The 17,745-nt window shown below is 42.0% G+C and overlaps 1 protein-coding gene across 5 annotated transcripts in view; it reads left to right on the plus strand.

Moving 5' to 3' along the window:
- Positions 1-4,800, plus strand: part of NOCT (nocturnin) — a 28,766-nt gene extending 23,966 nt beyond the window's left edge. For all 5 annotated transcript variants that reach the window (XM_053703669.1, XM_053703672.1, XM_053703671.1 and 2 more), the window contains exons 2-3: positions 178-447; positions 1,928-4,800. In XM_053703669.1, the coding sequence (XP_053559644.1) occupies positions 178-447; positions 1,928-2,763 (1,106 nt within the window). In that variant the 3' untranslated portion in view covers positions 2,764-4,800. The remainder of the gene's footprint in view (positions 1-177; positions 448-1,927) is intronic.
- Positions 4,801-17,745: the final 12,945 nt, after the last annotated feature.

The raw sequence follows: 17,745 nt of genomic DNA on the forward strand, positions 1-17,745 counted from the left end.
ATTCCTTATGGAACCTAACCCCGGCGTAAAGTGAGGGCTACCTGTATTTTCTATTCATCACATAATGTATTGAGGAGTTCAATAAACTGATAATGAAGTGTCATTTTTCTGCTTTATGGCTTTTTTCTTCTTCTTTCTTTTATTGAGAATTAAGCAGTGTTGTTTTTGTATCTGCAGTGTCCATGGGAAACAATACCAGCCGGCTGTACAGCGCTCTTGCGAAGACACTCAGCAGCAGCACTGCCGTGTCCCAGCCACAAGATTTCTTTGAACAATCTGATTATGAGCACCTTGATCCATTGGATCCCAAGAATCTCCTGGAGGAGTGCCAAATAGCCCTTCAGGACAGGCCTCCCCGACTCTGCAGAGAGTTTGTCAGTTTGAGGAATAATTTCAGCAGCCAGAACCAGCCTTTCCGAGTGATGCAGTGGAACATCCTGGCACAAGGTACTGAAACGAGCACAAAGGGATATTTCTTATTTAAGTGTCCTTACCATGCAGAGGCATGTGTGTATATACCATTTTGGGCAGAGGCATGTGTATATACCATTTTGGGCAGAGGCATGTGTATATACCATTTTGGGCAGAGGCATGTGTATATACCATTTTGGGCAGAGGCATGTGTATATACCATTTTGGGCAGAGGCATGTGTATATACCATTTTGGGCAGAGGCATGTGTATATGCCATTTTGGGCAGAGGCATGTGTATATGCCATTTTGGGCAGAGGCATGTGTGTATACCATTTTGGGCAGAGGCATGTGTGTATACCATTTTGGGCAGAGGCATGTGTATATGCCATTTTGGGCAGAGGCATGTGTATATGCCATTTTGGGCAGAGGCATGTGTGTATACCATTTTGGGCAGAGGCATGTGTATATACCAATTTGGGCAGAGGCATGTGTATATACCATTTTGGGCAGAGGCATGTGTATGTACCATTTTGGGCAGAGGCATGTGTATGTACCATTTTGGGCAGAGGCATGTGTATGTACCATTTTGGGCAGAGGCATGTGTATGTACCATTTTGGGCAGAGGCATGTGTGTGTACCATTTTGGGCAGAGGCATGTGTGTGTACCATTTTGGGCAGAGGCATGTGTGTGTACCATTTTGGGCAGAGGCATGTGTGTGTACCATTTTGGGCAGAGGCATGTGTGTGTACCATTTTGGGCAGAGGCATGTGTGTGTACCATTTTGGGCAGAGGCATGTGTGTGTACCATTTTGGGCAGAGGCATGTGTGTGTACCATTTTGGGCAGAGGCATGTGTGTGTGTACCATTTTGGGCAGAGGCATGTGTGTGTGTACCATTTTGGGCAGAGGCATGTGTGTGTGTACCATTTTGGGCAGAGGCATGTGTGTATACCATTTTGGGCAGAGGCATGTGTATATACTAATTTGGATTAAAGACGTAAATTTTAAATGGAAAATATTTTACCTTTTTTGTTCTCTATACAATACTTCCTTATGTTGTAAGATTCTTGAATGTTCTTAAAACTAAAATATTTGGGAGATAGCTGAACGCATTGAGTGACCCAATGCCAAGAGGCATATAATTGTGCATCTTCCAATAAGCAGGTGGGTCCCAGCAGTGCATTGCTGCTCTTGAGCCTTCTTATGTATGCTTTTGAACAAAGGATTCCAAGAAAAATAACTTTTTGCTTCTATTGTTGGGAGCTAATGTGATCTGTGTTTCTACAAAATTTCAACTGTAAACACATGAAACAGCTCCTTGTGGGTAAATAAAAATAAATAGAATCTTAAGATGTAAATATTTTATCTTTTGTTTCCTGAAATACATAATAATAAAGGTTTTAAAGCGTAATGCACTAGCTTCAGATCTGATCCTTTTTTTTTTTTAATAACTACCAATACTAATAAGAAATTTAACTGAATTTGATTAAAACTAGATTTTGTTCTCCTTACAGCTCTGGGTGAAGGCAAGGACAACTTTGTTAAGTGTCCAATGGAGGCCTTGAAGTGGGAACAGAGGAAGTACCTGATTCTAGAAGAGATCCTGAAATATCGACCACATGTCTTATGCTTACAGGAGGTGGATCATTACTTTGACACATTTGAGCCAGTCCTCAGCAGGTTAGGCTACCAGTGCACATTTTTTGCTAAGCCTTGGTCCCCTTGCCTTGATGTGGAGCATAACAACGGACCAGATGGCTGTGCCTTGTTTTTCCTGCAGGACCGCTTCCAGCTGATCAGCAGTGACAAAATTAGGCTGTCTGCCCGGACTCTGAAAACTAACCAAGTTGCAATTGCAGAGACTCTGAGGTGTAATGAGACCGGAAGGCTCCTTTGCTTTGTAGTTACCCACCTGAAAGCTCGAACAGGTTGGGAGAGGTTCAGGCTAGCACAAGGCTCAGATCTCCTGAGGAATCTAGAAAACATCACCCAAGGAGCAAATATCCCTGTAATCATCTGCGGAGATTTCAATGCAGAACCCACTGAGGAGGTCTACAAGCGCTTTGCTACCTCCAGCTTGAATCTTAATAGTGCCTATAAGGTGCTGAGCGAGGATGGTGAATCAGAACCCCCCTACACAACATGGAAGATTCGTCCCACTGGCGAGTCATGTAATACCCTAGATTATATCTGGTACTCCCAGCATGCCCTGAAAGTAAACTCTGCCTTGAGCCTCTTAACAGAAGAGCAAATTGGAGCCAACCGGCTTCCGTCTTTTAGCTACCCTTCAGATCACCTGTCACTTGTGTGTGATTTCAGCTTTAATGAAGACCCAGACAGGCTATTATAAGGATGGCCAGCATTATTTTATAGTGACTGTAAAAGTTTGCTTATGTCATGTGTAAAGTGTTCCAAAGCTATAATGTAAATGTTCACGCAATGTATGTGGTAACTACCATAAATCTATTTATTTAAGGGACTGTAAAAAAGAATGAGGAAAGAAATATTGGAAAAGGTACCTGGTTTATTTTTCTATTTGTTCTGCCAAATATTTTACCATATGTGGTACAACATCTGGATGGATGTATGACAAGTTAGATGCAGTAGTTAAAATATTCCTTTTTTATTTTTCCTTTTACTCACTGGTGTAGCATTCGCTAACCAAATGCCTTTTTCTAATGAAAGATGTGCTCATATATTTAATTTATGTTGTTTGTTTGCACATGTCTGAACAATACATTTGATAGTATTTATTTTTCTACTTGAAAAGTTTAAGTTAATTGTTGTACTGTCTACTGGAACATTAACAAGTTACTAAATATGTATAAATGTTTATTTGGTATGTCACGATGTGAACTCTAGTTACTGTAGTATAAAATATTAGGTTTGCAAAATTATCAAGCTCCTGCCTTTTTTTTTTTTTAATACAACTTTTATACGATATAAAAAGCTACAGTTTGTCCTTTTATGTCATGTTAGACTACACTACTGCTGATTTTGCTACCTTTAACACGAAGGTAAGAAAATATATGCTTTAATTAGACATGGACTACCCTTGGGAATAAAGTAATTCAGGTATTTAGTTTTCTTATCACGACCAGCAAATACATTTTCCTTTTATTCAGTAGAATGTTTGTTCCCTAAAGAACCTATAACAAAAATTAGCTGAAGGTATTGTTGTTTAAGTTATTAAAAGGACATTCTAATTTAAAAAACAAAATGATCTAGTTTATGAGAACATTAATATTACTATAATTTATTTGTAAAGCACCACCAAACTCTGGGTACATAAGGTACACAAATGAAATTGGTTTCTGTATTTCTTTTTACCATGAATAAAGTAAACCAAATGAATACAGGAGGGCCCTGCTGCAAAGTGTTATAGAATACATAGCTAAAGTCCAACTCCAGAACACAACCAGTAACTGGCAGATAAATGTGTTTTGCTGTTTGTAATTGAACCAGTGGCCATGTGTTACAACTCTTGTGAAGGATTCTGTGTGTTTAACCCCCTTTGCAACCCTTAACAACAAGGCATTAAATTAGACCATTTTATTTTCATTCTAGAATATCCCTTTGACCTTTTAAGACAGTGATCTGGTTATTCATTGCTTTGAGATTACATGCATATGGCTCACTTTTCATCTGCCTGGCATGACAGCATCAACTCCAAGCAGAAAAAAAACAACCTTCCTAAACAGAACCCTTATAGCAGGCCTGCATAATATTAGTTAGCGTCTTGTTCTTTATGGATGTTGTAGTGTTCTTCACAGAAAATGTTGACAGCCAGGTGGCATTATACAGTAGTCAGTTGAGGGCAGTGTAATACTTTATATTTTTTAATTGTGTAATATACATTGGAAAATCTAATATTGCCTTATTTTAGCTTAAATTTTAGACGGATGGTCCGTAAAATAAGCTGGGTGGTGTGCCCATAGAATAGAACACTAATATTGGAATCTCTACAGCTGTTAACAAAAGGGCTTAATAAATCTTGGAATCTACAGATTCCAAAAATTTGTATTTTTACTTGCAGTCTGTATGAAACAAAAGCCTACAGAAAACCTGTGCAAAGCATGATACAAAGTACTAGTCAAATGCTAAATTTTATATTAAACTCCCTGTTTTATGCAAGTTCTGTTTACAGCAGATATGTGGTAATAATTAACATGGTTAGATGTGAGCAATTGTAATCGCTCTGTGTGCTTTATTTTATTTGACTATGTTAAATTCATCTATCAACTAGTGTCCTCCTCTTAAGATAACCAGTTGAAAAAAGTTGTAAAGTAATTTCTGTTATCACTAAAGAAAATGACTATATACATAATATTAGAAAGATGCACCAAGCATTTTACTATGATCATAATAATAAAATTATTTCAGAATATTTAACTTGTGCATTTTGTTTGTTTATATAAAGTTAAGCCATTTATTTATTTTCCTTCATTACAATAAAATTGAAAAAATATTGAAGTAGTAGGAGTGAATGGCAAAACAAGACTCTACTTATCAGCATTGTGCACTTGTCCTATAGTAATATGTAGCAAAAGTTATTAAATATAAACTTCAATATTACATTTTGAGGTTTTGTACACCAAGTTTTATGTAATATGCAAGTTAGGTTGCCTGAAATTCTTTTCAGCAATAGTGACATGACATGCATTTCAGTTTGTGTTGCTAGTAATTACGTGTCGTGTTTGTTTTCTACATACATGTGTGAAAATGTGAAGTAACAGTGCTATATAGAAATTAACGCCACATACAACTTTTTTAGCTTTTCTTTTAGCATGCAATATATGAAATAAAACAAAGTTCTTACTCAAATGCCAAAAAGTTAAGGATTATTTCGATTTAACCCCTTAGTGACCAGACCACTTTTCAATTTGTTGACCATCTGGGACCAAGGCTATTTTCTTCTGTTATGTGTGATCAGTCCACGGGTCATCATTACTTCTGGGATATAACTCCTCCCCAACAGGAAATGCAAGAGGATTCACCCAGCAGAGCTGCATATAGCTCCTCCCCTCTACGTCACTCCCAGTCATTCTCTTGCACCCAACGACTAGATAGGATGTGTGAGAGGACTATGGTGATTATACTTAGTTTTTATAACTTCAATCAAAAGTTTGTTATTTTACAATAGCACCGGAGCGTGTTATTACCTCTCTGGCAGAGTTTGAAGAAGAATCTACCAGAGTTTTTTACTATGATTTTAACCGGAGTAGTTAAGATCATATTGCTGTTTCTCGGCCATCTGAGGGAGGTAAAAGCTTCAGATCAGGGGACAGCGGGCAGATGAATCTGCATTGAGGTATGTAGCAGTTTTTATTTTCTGAATGGAATTGATGAGAAAATCCTGCCATACCGTTATAATAACATGTATGTATACTCTACACTTCAGTATTCTGGGGATGGTATTTCACTGGAATTACTCTGTTAAAAGTACATTAAACCTTTTAATAGGTATTTATTATGTTAAACGTTTTTGCTGGAATGTAGAATCGTTTGCATTTTCTGAGGTACTGAGTGAATAAATGTTTGGGCATTATTTTTCCACTTGGCAGTTGCTTGTTTTAATTGTGACAGTTTCGTTTCTCTCTCACTGCTGTAGTGTGAGAGGGAGGGGCCGTTTTTGGCGCTCTTTGCTACGCATCAAAAATTTCCAGTCAGTTACTCTTGTATTTCCTGCATGATCCGGTTCATCTCTAACAGAACTCAGGGGTCTTCAAACTTCTTTGAAGGGAGGTAGATTCTCTCAGCAGAGCTGTGAGACTTATATATTGACTGTGATTAAAAACGTTGCTCTGTAATTTTTATGTTTCAAATTTAATTATTGTTACTTTACTAATGGGAACAAACCTTTGCTAAAAGTTGTGTTGTTTTCAAGGATTGATGCTTTAACTGTTTTTCAGTTCATTATTTCAACTGTCATTTAATCGTTTAGTGCTTCTTTGAGGCACAGTACGTTTTTGTTAAATAAGATTGTAACCAAGTTGCAAGTTTATTGCTAGTGTGTTAAACATGTCTGATTCAGAGGAAGATACCTGTGTCATTTGTTCCAATGCCAAGGTGGAGCCCAATAGAAATTTATGTACTAACTGTATTGATGCTACTTTAAATAAAAGCCAATCTGTACAAATTGAACAAATTTCACCAAATAGCGAGGGGAGAGTTATGCCGACTAACTCGCCTCACGTGTCAGTACCTGCATCTCCCGCCCGGGAGGTGCGTGATATTGTGGCGCCTAGTACATCTGGGCGGCCATTACAGATAACATTACAAGATATGGCTACTGTTATGACTGAAGTTTTGGCTAAATTACCAGAACTAAGAGGCAAGCGTGATCACTCTGGGGTGAGAACAGAGTGCGCTGATAATACTAGGGCCATGTCTGATACTGCGTCACAGCTTGCAGAGCATGAGGACGGAGAGCTTCATTCTGTGGGTGACGGTTCTGATCCAAACAGATTGGATTCAGATATTTCAAATTTTAAATTTAAATTGGAGAACCTCCGTGTATTACTAGGGGAGGTTTTAGCGGCTCTTAATGATTGTAACACTGTTGCAATACCAGAGAAATTGTGTAGGTTGGATAAATACTTTGCGGTACCGGCGAGTACTGACGTTTTTCCTATACCTAAGAGACTAACTGAAATTGTTACTAAGGAGTGGGATAGACCCGGTGTGCCGTTCTCACCCCCTCCAATATTTAGAAAGATGTTTCCAATAGATGCCACCACACGGGACTTATGGCAAACGGTCCCTAAGGTGGAGGGAGCAGTTTCTACTTTAGCTAAGCGTACCACTATCCCGGTGGAGGATAGCTGTGCTTTTTCAGATCCAATGGATAAAAAGTTAGAGGGTTACCTTAAGAAAATGTTTGTTCAACAAGGTTTTATATTGCAACCCCTTGCGTGCATCGCGCCGATTACGGCTGCGGCAGCATTTTGGATTGAGTCTCTGGAAGAGAACCTTAGTTCAGCTACGCTGGACGACATTACGGACAGGCTTAGAGTCCTTAAACTAGCTAATTCATTCATTTCGGAGGCCGTAGTACATTTAACCAAGCTTACGGCTAAGAATTCAGGATTCGCCATTCAGGCACGTAGGGCGCTGTGGCTAAAATCCTGGTCAGCTGATGTAACTTCTAAGTCCAAATTACTTAATATACCTTTCAAGGGGCAAACTTTATTTGGGCCCGGTTTGAAAGAAATTATCGCTGACATTACAGGAGGTAAGGGCCACGCCCTGCCTCAAGACAAAGCCAAAGCTAAGGCTAGACAGTCTAATTTTCGTCCCTTTCGGAATTTCAAAGCAGGAGCAGCACCAACTTCCACTGCACCAAAACAGGAAGGAGCTGTTGCTCGTTACAGACAAGGCTGGAAACCTAACCAGTCCTGGAACAAGGGCAAGCAGGCCAGGAAACCTGCTGCTGCCCCAAAGACAGCATGAATCGAGGGCCCCCGATCCGGGACCGGATCTAGTGGGGGGCAGACTCTCTCTCTTCGCCCAGGCTTGGGCAAGAGATGTTCAGGATCCCTGGGCGCTAGAGATCATATCTCAGGGATACCTTCTAGACTTCAAATTCTCTCCCCCAAGAGGGAGATTTCATCTGTCAAGGTTGTCAACAAACCAGATAAAGAAAGAAGCGTTTCTACGCTGTGTACAAGATCTGTTATTAATGGGAGTGATCCATCCGGTTCCGCGGTCGGAACAAGGACAAGGGTTTTACTCAAACCTGTTTGTGGTTCCCAAAAAAGAGGGAACTTTCAGGCCAATCTTGGATTTAAAGATCCTAAACAAATTCCTAAGAGTTCCATCGTTCAAAATGGAAACTATTCGGACAATCTTACCCATGATCCAAAAGGGTCAGTACATGACCACAGTGGATTTAAAGGATGCTTACCTTCACATACCGATTCACAAAGATCATTACCGGTATCTAAGGTTTGCCTTCTTAGACAGGCATTACCAGTTTGTAGCTCTTCCATTCGGATTGGCTACGGCTCCAAGAATCTTCACAAAGGTTCTGGGTGCCCTTCTGGCGGTACTAAGACCGCGAGGAATTTCGGTAGCTCCGTACCTAGACGACATTCTGATACAAGCTTCAAGCTTTCAAACTGCCAAGTCTCATACAGAGTTAGTTCTGGCATTTCTAAGGTCGCATGGATGGAAAGTGAACGAAAAGAAGAGTTCTCTCTTTCCTCTCACAAGAGTTCCATTCTTGGGGACTCTTATAGATTCTGTAGAAATGAAGATTTATCTGACAGAAGACAGATTAACAAAGCTTCTAAATGCATGCCGTGTCCTTCATTCCATTCAACTCCCGTCAGTAGCTCAATGCATGGAGGTGATCGGCTTAATGGTAGCAGCAATGGACATAGTTCCCTTTGCACGTCTACACCTCAGACCGCTGCAATTGTGCATGCTGAGTCAGTGGAATGGGGATTACTCAGACTTGTCCCCTACTCTGAATCTGGATCAAGAGACCAGAAACTCTCTTCTATGGTGGCTTTCTCGGCCACATCTGTCCAGGGGAATGCCATTCAGCAGGCCGGACTGGACAATTGTAACAACAGACGCCAGCCTACTAGGTTGGGGCGCTGTCTGGAATTCTCTGAAGGCTCAGGGACAATGGAATCAGGAGGAAAGTCTCCTGCCAATAAACATTCTGGAATTGAGAGCAGTTCTCAATGCCCTTCTGGCTTGGCCCCAGTTAAAAACTCGGGGGTTCATCAGGTTTCAGTCGGACAACATCACGACTGTAGCTTACATCAACCATCAAGGAGGGACAAGAAGCTCCCTAGCAATGATGGAAGTATCAAAGATAATTCGCTGGGCAGAGTCTCACTCTTGCCACCTGTCAGCAATCCACATCCCGGGAGTGGAGAACTGGGAGGCGGATTTCTTGAGTCGCCAGACTTTTCATCCGGGGGAGTGGGAACTTCATCCGGAGGTCTTTGCCCAAATACTTCGAAGTTGGGGCAAACCAGAGATAGATCTCATGGCGTCTCGCCAGAACGCCAAACTTCCTCGCTACGGGTCCAGATCCGGGAGCGGTTCTGATAGATGCTTTGACAGCACCTTGGAACTTCGGGATGGCTTATGTGTTTCCACCCTTCCCGCTGCTTCCTCGATTGATTGCCAAAATCAAACAGGAGAGAGCATCAGTGATTCTAATAGCGCCTGCATGGCCACGCAGGACTTGGTATGCAGATCTAGTGGACATGTCATCCTGTCCGCCTTGGTCTCTACCTCTAAGACAGGACCTTCTGATACAGGGTCCATTCAAACATCAAAATCTAACTTCTCTGAAGCTGACTGCTTGGAAATTGAACGCTTGATTTTATCAAAACGTGGTTTTTCTGAGTCGGTTATTGATACCCTGATACAGGCTAGGAAGCCTGTTACCAGAAGGATTTACCATAAGATATGGCGTAAATACCTATACTGGTGCGAATCCAAAGGTTACTCCTGGAGTAAGGTTAGGATTCCTAGGATATTGTCCTTTCTACAAGAAGGTTTAGAAAAGGGTTTATCGGCTAGTTCATTAAAGGGACAGATCTCAGCTCTGTCCATCTTGTTGCACAGGCGTCTGTCAGAAAATCCAGACGTCCAGGCCTTTTGTCAGGCTTTAGCTAGGATCAAGCCTGTGTTTAAAACTGTTGTTCCGCCATGGAGTTTAAACCTTGTTCTTAACGTTCTACAAGGAGTTCCGTTTGAACCCCTTCATTCCATTGATATAAAGTTGTTATCTTGGAAAGTGTTATTTTTAATGGCTATTTCTTCGGCTCGGAGAGTCTCTGAATTATCAGCTTTACATTGTGATTCTCCTTATTTGATTTTTCATTCAGATAAGGTAGTTCTGCGTACAAAACCTGGGTTCTTACCTAAGGTAGTCACTAACAGGAACATCAATCAAGAGATCGTGGTGCCTTCCCTGTGCCCGAATCCTTCTTCAAAGAAGGAACGTCTTCTACACAATCTGGATGTAGTTCGTGCCCTCAAGTTCTACTTGCAGGCAACTAAGGATTTTCGACAAACGTCTTCCCTGTTTGTCGTGTACTCTGGTCAGAGGAGAGGTCATAAGGCTTCGGCTACCTCTCTCTCCTTCTGGCTTCGTAGCATAATTCGTTTAGCCTATGAGACTGCTGGACAGCAGCCTCCTGAAAGAATTACAGCTCATTCTACTAGAGCTGTGGCTTCCACTTGGGCCTTTAAGAATGAGGCCTCTGTTGAACAGATTTGCAAGGCTGCAACTTGGTCTTCGCTTCATACTTTTTCCAAATTTTACAAATTTGACACTTTTGCTTCTTCGGAGGCTATTTTTGGGAGAAAGGTTCTTCAGGCAGTGGTTCCTTCTGTATGATGACCCGTGGACTGATCACACATAACAGAAGAAAACATAATTTATGCTTACCTGATAAATTCCTTTCTTCTGTTGTGTGATCAGTCCACGGCCCGCCCTGTTTTTTAAGGCAGGTAAATATCTTTTAAATTATACTCCAGTCACCACTTCACCCTTGGTTTCTCCTTTCTCGTTGATTCTTGGTCGAATGACTGGGAGTGACGTAGAGGGGAGGAGCTATATGCAGCTCTGCTGGGTGAATCCTCTTGCATTTCCTGTTGGGGAGGAGTTATATCCCAGAAGTAATGATGACCCGTGGACTGATCACACAACAGAAGAAAGGAATTTATCAGGTAAGCATAAATTATGTTTTTGCATTTCTGCGATGTTTGTGTTTAAAGTGACAGTATACACTCATTTTCATATAACTGCATGTAATAGACACTACTATAAAGAATAAGATGCACAGATACTGGTATAAAATGGTTTAAAAACGTAGTTAGAAGCTTTCAGTTTAGCTCTGTTGAAAAGGCAGTTGGAAAGCCCACTGCAAGTGGGAAATAAGACACCCCCCCTCCCCCCTCTTTAGCATATGAAAAGACCCTTTACACAAACAGGAGCAAGCTGGAGAAGGTAGCTGACTGTATTTAAATAAAACTTTGGGGCTTGGTTAGGAGTCTGAAAATCAGAGCAATGTTCTTTAAAAATAAGCAAAATTATAAATTTTTAAAGAAAACAAACTTTATGGGCTTTATAAATAGATCATCTACAAAACATTTCTCCTACATTGGTGTATCCGGTGAACGGCTTCATCCTTACTTGTGGGATATTCTCAATCCCCACAGGAAGTGGCAAAGAGAGCACACAGCAGAGCTGTCCATATAGCTCCCCTCAGGCTCCGCCCCCCAGTCATTCTCTTTGCCGCTCTAACTAGTAGCATCTCCACGGGGGTGGTAAAGAGTATGTGGTGTTAGTTGTAGTTTTTATTTCTTCTATCAAGAGTTTGTTATTTTAAAATAGTGCCGGCTTGTACTATTTACTCTGCATCAGAAAATGATGAAGATTTCTGCTAAGAGGAATATGATTTTAGCACCAGTAACTAAAATCCATTGCTGTTCCCACGCAGGACTGTTGAAACCAGAGAACATCAGTTGGGGGGAACAGTTTGCAGGCTTAACTGCTTCAGGTATGATCAGTCATTTTTCTAACAAGACCATGTAATGCTAGAAGACTGTCAGAAAATCCCTCTGGGATAGGTAAGCCATTTTTCTTAGACTCTGTATAAAATGATGGCTTATATTAAGGGCTCTATGCTGGTTGACACTATTGTGGGCTTAATCGATTGCTTTTTAGCATGTTTTCTGCTATAAATAAGGTGTTTTTTCAAACTTTAAAACACTGTTGGGGTTTAATTTGCACCTGGCACTTATTTGGACACCTAATCTAGTCAGAAAGGCCCCTCCACTCTGGAAGGAAGAGGAAGGAGGCCTCATTTTCGCGCCTCAATTGCGCAGTTGTTTTGCCTAGGCAGTTCATGCAGCTTCACGTGGGGAGTCCAGAGGCATCAGGAAAGGCTCCAGAGAGGCTTATTTCATACTAAAATAATCCCTAAGGAAGGTAAAGGCCACAGTGGAAGCTGTGGCAAGCTGCTGTAGTGTGATAACCGGTTAATATCTGTTATCGGCTCCGCTTTGGGCATTAAGGGGTTAATTGGTCTGAAAATTTGTGTGCAATCTTTTTCAAAGCATTAAGACACTGGTGAAATTTTCATAAAAATCGGATGTTTATTTGATGGTTTTTTGATGTTTCAGTAATAACGTGTGCACTTTTATTATTTAAAGAGACAGTAACGTTTTTTTCAAAAATAATTTTTATTGCATTGAAGTTCTGTTTAAGTCTGTCAAACATGTCTGAATCTTCAGATAGCTTATGTTCTGTATGTTCAAAGTCCAAGGTGGTTCCCCCATTAAATTTATGTGTGAAGTGTGCCATAGCTTCCAAACAGCTTAAGGACCATACAATCACACTTAAAAATATAGCCTGAGATGATTCTTTAGCAGAAGGTAGTGAAGATAGCTCGCTATCCTCTCCGGTGTCAACACCAGCTATGCCCGCGCAAGCGATGCCCAGTACATCTAGCGCGCCAATTACGATTACTATGCAACAGTTAGCGGCAGTAATGGATAATTCTCTCTCAGCATTTTTATCCAAACTGCCAGCTTTTCCTAGGAAGCGTGATTGCTCTGTTTTAAACACAGAAAATGAGCAAGCAGACGCAGAGGATAATTTATCTGTAGTGCCCTCACATCAATCTGACTTGGCGGTGAGGGAGGGCCTGTCTGAGGGAGAAATTTCTGACACGGGTAAAGTTTCTCAGCAGGCAGAGCCTGATGCCATAGCATTTAAATTTAAGTTAGAACACCTCCGCGCCCTACTTAAGGAGATCCTAGCTACACTTGATGATTGTGATCCTTTGGTGATCCCAGAAAAATTGTGTAAAATGGACAAATTCTTAGAGGTCCCAGTACACACTGATGCATTTCCGATATCGTGACTAAGGAGTGGGAGAAGCCAGGTGTACCTTTTGTTCCCCCTCCTATATTTAAGAAAATGTTCCCAATTGTTGACCCTAGAAGGGACGCGTGGCAGACGGTCCCTAAGGTAGAGGGAGCAGTTTCAACGCTAGCTAAGCGCACGACTATACCTATAGAAGACAGTTGCGCTTTCAAAGATCCTATGGATAAAAAATTAGAAGGTTTACTTAAGAAAATGTTTGTTCACAAGGTTTTCTTCTTCAACCAATTTCTTGCATTATTCCTGTAACCACTGCAGCTGCTTTTTGGTTTGAGGAATTAGAAAACTCGCTCCAGAAGGAGACTCCTTATGATGAAGTCATGGATAGAATTCACGCCCTGAAGTTGGCTAATTCTTTCATTACAGATGCCGCTTTTCAACTAGCTAAATTAGCGGCGAAAAATTCTGGTTTCGCAATAGTGGCGCGTAGAGCCCTTTGGCTAAAATCGTGGTCGGCGGATGTGTCGTCCAAAACAAAATTGCTTAATATTCCTTTCAAGGGTAAGACCCTATTCGGGCCCGAGTTGAAAGAAATTATTTCAGATATCACTGGGGGAAAGGGCCATGCCCTCCCACAGGATAGACCTTTCAAAGCTAAAAATAAGTCTAATTTTCGTTCCTTTCGCAATTTCAGGAACGGACCGGCTTCTACCTCTACAGCCACTAGGCAAGAGGGTAACGCACCCCAGCCCAAACCAGCATGGAAACCATTGCAAGGCTGGAACAAGGGTAAACAGGCCAAAAAGCCTGCTGCTGCTACCAAGACAGCATGAAGGGGTAGCCCCCGATCCGGGACCGGATCTAGTAGGGGGCAGACTTTCTCTCTTTGCTCAGGCCTGGGCAAGAGATGTTCCGGACCCCTGGGCACTAGAAATTGTCTCTCAGGGGTATCTTCTAGAATTCAAGGACCTTCCTCCAAGGGGAAGGTTTCACATGTCTCGCTTATCTTTAGACCAGATAAAGAGACAGGCATTCTTACATTGCGTAGAAGACCTTTTAAAGATGGGAGTGATACACCCAGTTCCAATAGCAGAACAAGGACTGGGATTTTACTCAAACCTGTTTGTAGTTCCCAAAAAGGAAGGAACTTTCAGGCCAATTCTGGACTTAAAGATTCTAAACAAATTCCTCAGAGTTCCATCATTCAAAATGGAAACCATTCGGACAATTTTACCAATGATCCAGGAGGGTCAATATATGACTACCGTGGACTTAAAGGATGCGTACCTGCATATTCCTATCCACAAGGATCACCATCAGTTCCTGAGGTTCGCCTTTCTGGACAAGCATTATCAGTTTGTGGCTCTTCCCTTCAGATTGGCCACTGCTCCAAGAATTTTCACAAAGGTGCTAGGGTCCCTTCTAGCAGTGCTAAGGCCAAGGGGCATTGCAGTAGCACCTTACCTAGACGACATTTTAATACAAGCGTCGTCCTTTCACAAGGCAAAGGCTCATACAGACATTATTCTAGCCTTTCTAAGGTCTCACGGGTGGAAGGTGAACATAGAAAAAAGTTCTCTGTCCCCGTTCACAAGTGTTCCCTTCCTGGGAACAATAATAGACTCAGTAGAAATGAAGATCTTTCTGACAGAGGTCAGGAAGTTAAAACTTCTGAACACTTGTCGAGTTCTTCAATCCATTCCTCAACCCTCCATAGCTCAGTGCATGGAGGTAATAGGACTCATGGTTGCGGCATTGGACGTGGTCCCATTTGCTCGAATTCATTTAAGACCATTGCAACTGTGCATGCTCAAACAGTGGAATGGGGATTATGCAGATTTGTCTCCCCAGATTCAAATGGACCAGATAACCAGAGACTCACTCCTCTGGTGGTTGTCTCTGGATCACCTGTCTCAGGGAATGAGTTTCCGCAGACCGGAGTGGATCATTGTCACAACCGACGCCAGCCTCTTTGGCTGGGGCGCTATCTGGGAGTCCCTGAAGGCTCAGGGTCTATGGTCTCGGGAAGAATCTCTTCTCCCGATAAACATTTTGGAATTGAGAGCGATATTCAATGCGCTCCAGGCATGGCCTCAACTAGCGGAGGCCAAATTCATCAGATTTCAGTCGGACAACATGACGACTGTAGCGTACATCAATCATCAGGGAGGAACAAAGAGTTCCCTGGCGATGAGGGAGGTAACCAAGATCATCAAATGGGCAGAGGATCACTCCTGCCATCTATCAGCAATTCACATCCCAGGAGTGGACAACTGGGAAGCGGATTATCTGAGTCGTCAGACTTTCCATCCGGGGGAGTGGGAACTTCACCCGGACGTTTTTGCCCAGTTAACTCAACTATGGGGCATTCCAGATCTGGATCTGATGGCGTCACGTCAGAACTCCAAAGTTCCACGTTACGGGTCCAGGGATCCCAAGGCGACATTGGTAGATGCCTTAGTAGCGCCTTGGTCGTTCAATCTAGCTTATGTCTTTCCACCGTTTCCCCTTCTCCCCCGGCTAGTAGCCAGGATCAAACAGGAGAAGGCTTCGGTAATTCTGATAGCTCCTGCGTGGCCACGCAGGACTTGGTATGTAGACCTGGTGAATATGTCATCGGTTCCACCATGGAAGCTACCTTTGAGACAGGACCTTCTAATTCAAGGTCCATTCGAACATCCAAACCTAATTTCTCTGCAACTGACTGCTTGGAGATTGAACGCTTGATTCTAGCTAAGCGTGGGTTTTCGGAATCAGTTATAGATACCCTGATACAGGCTAGAAAGCCCTTCACCAGGAAAATTTACCATAAGATATGGCGGAAATATCTTTGTTGGTGCGAATCCAAGGGTTACTCATGGAGTAAGATTAGGATTCCAAGAAGGATTGGAGAAAGGTCTGTCAGCTAGTTCCTTAAAAGGACAGATATCTGCTCTGTCTGTTTTGTTACACAAGCGTCTGGCAGCAATGCCAGATGTTCAGGCGCTTGTACAGGCTTTAGTCAGAATCAAGCCTGTCTATAGACCTGTGGCTCCTCCATGGAGTCTAAAACAGAATTTATGCTTACCTGATAAATTACTTTCTCCAACGGTGTGTCCGGTCCACGGCGTCATCCATTACTTGTGGGAATATTCTCTTCCCCAACAGGAAATGGCAAAGAGCACAGCAAAAGCTGTCCATATAGCCCCTCCTCAGGCTCCGCCCCCCAGTCATTCGACCGACGGTTAGGAGAAAAAAAGGAGAAACTATAGGGTGCCGTAGTGTATAGAGAGATACATTTTCCAAACCTGATTAAAAAACCAGGGCGGGCCGTGGACCGGACACACCGTTGGAGAAAGTAATTTATCAGGTAAGCATAAATTCTGTTTTCTCCAACATTGGTGTGTCCGGTCCACGGCGTCATCCATTACTTGTGGGAAACAATACCAAAGCTTTAGGACACGGATGAAGGGAGGGCGCAAATCAGGTTACCTAAACGGAAGGCACCACGGCTTGCAAAACCTTTCTCCCAAAAATAGCCTCCGAAGAAGCATAAGTATCAAATTTGTAGAATTTGGCAAAAGTGTGCAGAGAAGACCAAGCCGCGGCCTTACATATCTGATCAACAGAAGCCTCGTTCTTGAAGGCCCATGTGGAAGCCACAGCCCTAGTAGAGTGAGCTGTGATTCTTTCAGGAGGCTGCGTCCGGCAGTCTCAAAAGCCAATCGGATAATGCTTTTCAGCCAGAAAGAAAGAGAGGTAGCAGTAGCTTTTTGTCCTCTCCTCTTACCAGAGTAAACGACAAACAAAGATGAGGTTTGTCTAAAATCCTTTGTTGCTTCTAAATAGAACTTCAAAGCACGGACTACATCTAAATTGTGTAACAAACGTTCCTTCTTTGAAACTGGTTTCGGACACAGAGAAGGAACAACTATTTCCTGGTTAATATTCTTGTTGGAAACAACTTTTGGAAGAAAACCAGGCTTGGTACGCAAAACGACCTTATCTGAATGGAACACCAGATAGGGTGGATCACACTGCAAAGCAGATATTCAGAAACTCTTCTAGCAGAAGAAATAGCAACCAAAAACAGAACTTTCCAAGATAGTAACTTGATATCTATGGAATGTAAGAGTTCAAACGGAACCCCTTGAAGAACAGAAAGAACTAAATTTAGACTCCAAGGAGGAGTCATGGGTCTGTAAACAGGCTTGATTCTGACCAAAGCCTGTACAAAAGCTTGTACATCTGGCACAGCTGCCACGCGTTTGTGTAACAACACAGATAAAGCAGAAATCTGTCCTTTTAGAGAACTCGCTGACAACCCTTTATCCAAACCCTCTTGGAGAAAGGAAAGGATCTTAGGAATTTTAATCTTACTCCATGAGAATCCCTTGGATTCACACCAACAGATATATTTTTTCCATATTTTATGGTAAATCTTTCTAGTCACAGGTTTTCTGGCTTGGACCAGAGTATCTATCACTGAAT

This window comes from Bombina bombina, chromosome 2, assembly GCF_027579735.1.
Source record: "Bombina bombina isolate aBomBom1 chromosome 2, aBomBom1.pri, whole genome shotgun sequence".
NCBI lineage: Eukaryota > Metazoa > Chordata > Amphibia > Anura > Bombinatoridae > Bombina > Bombina bombina.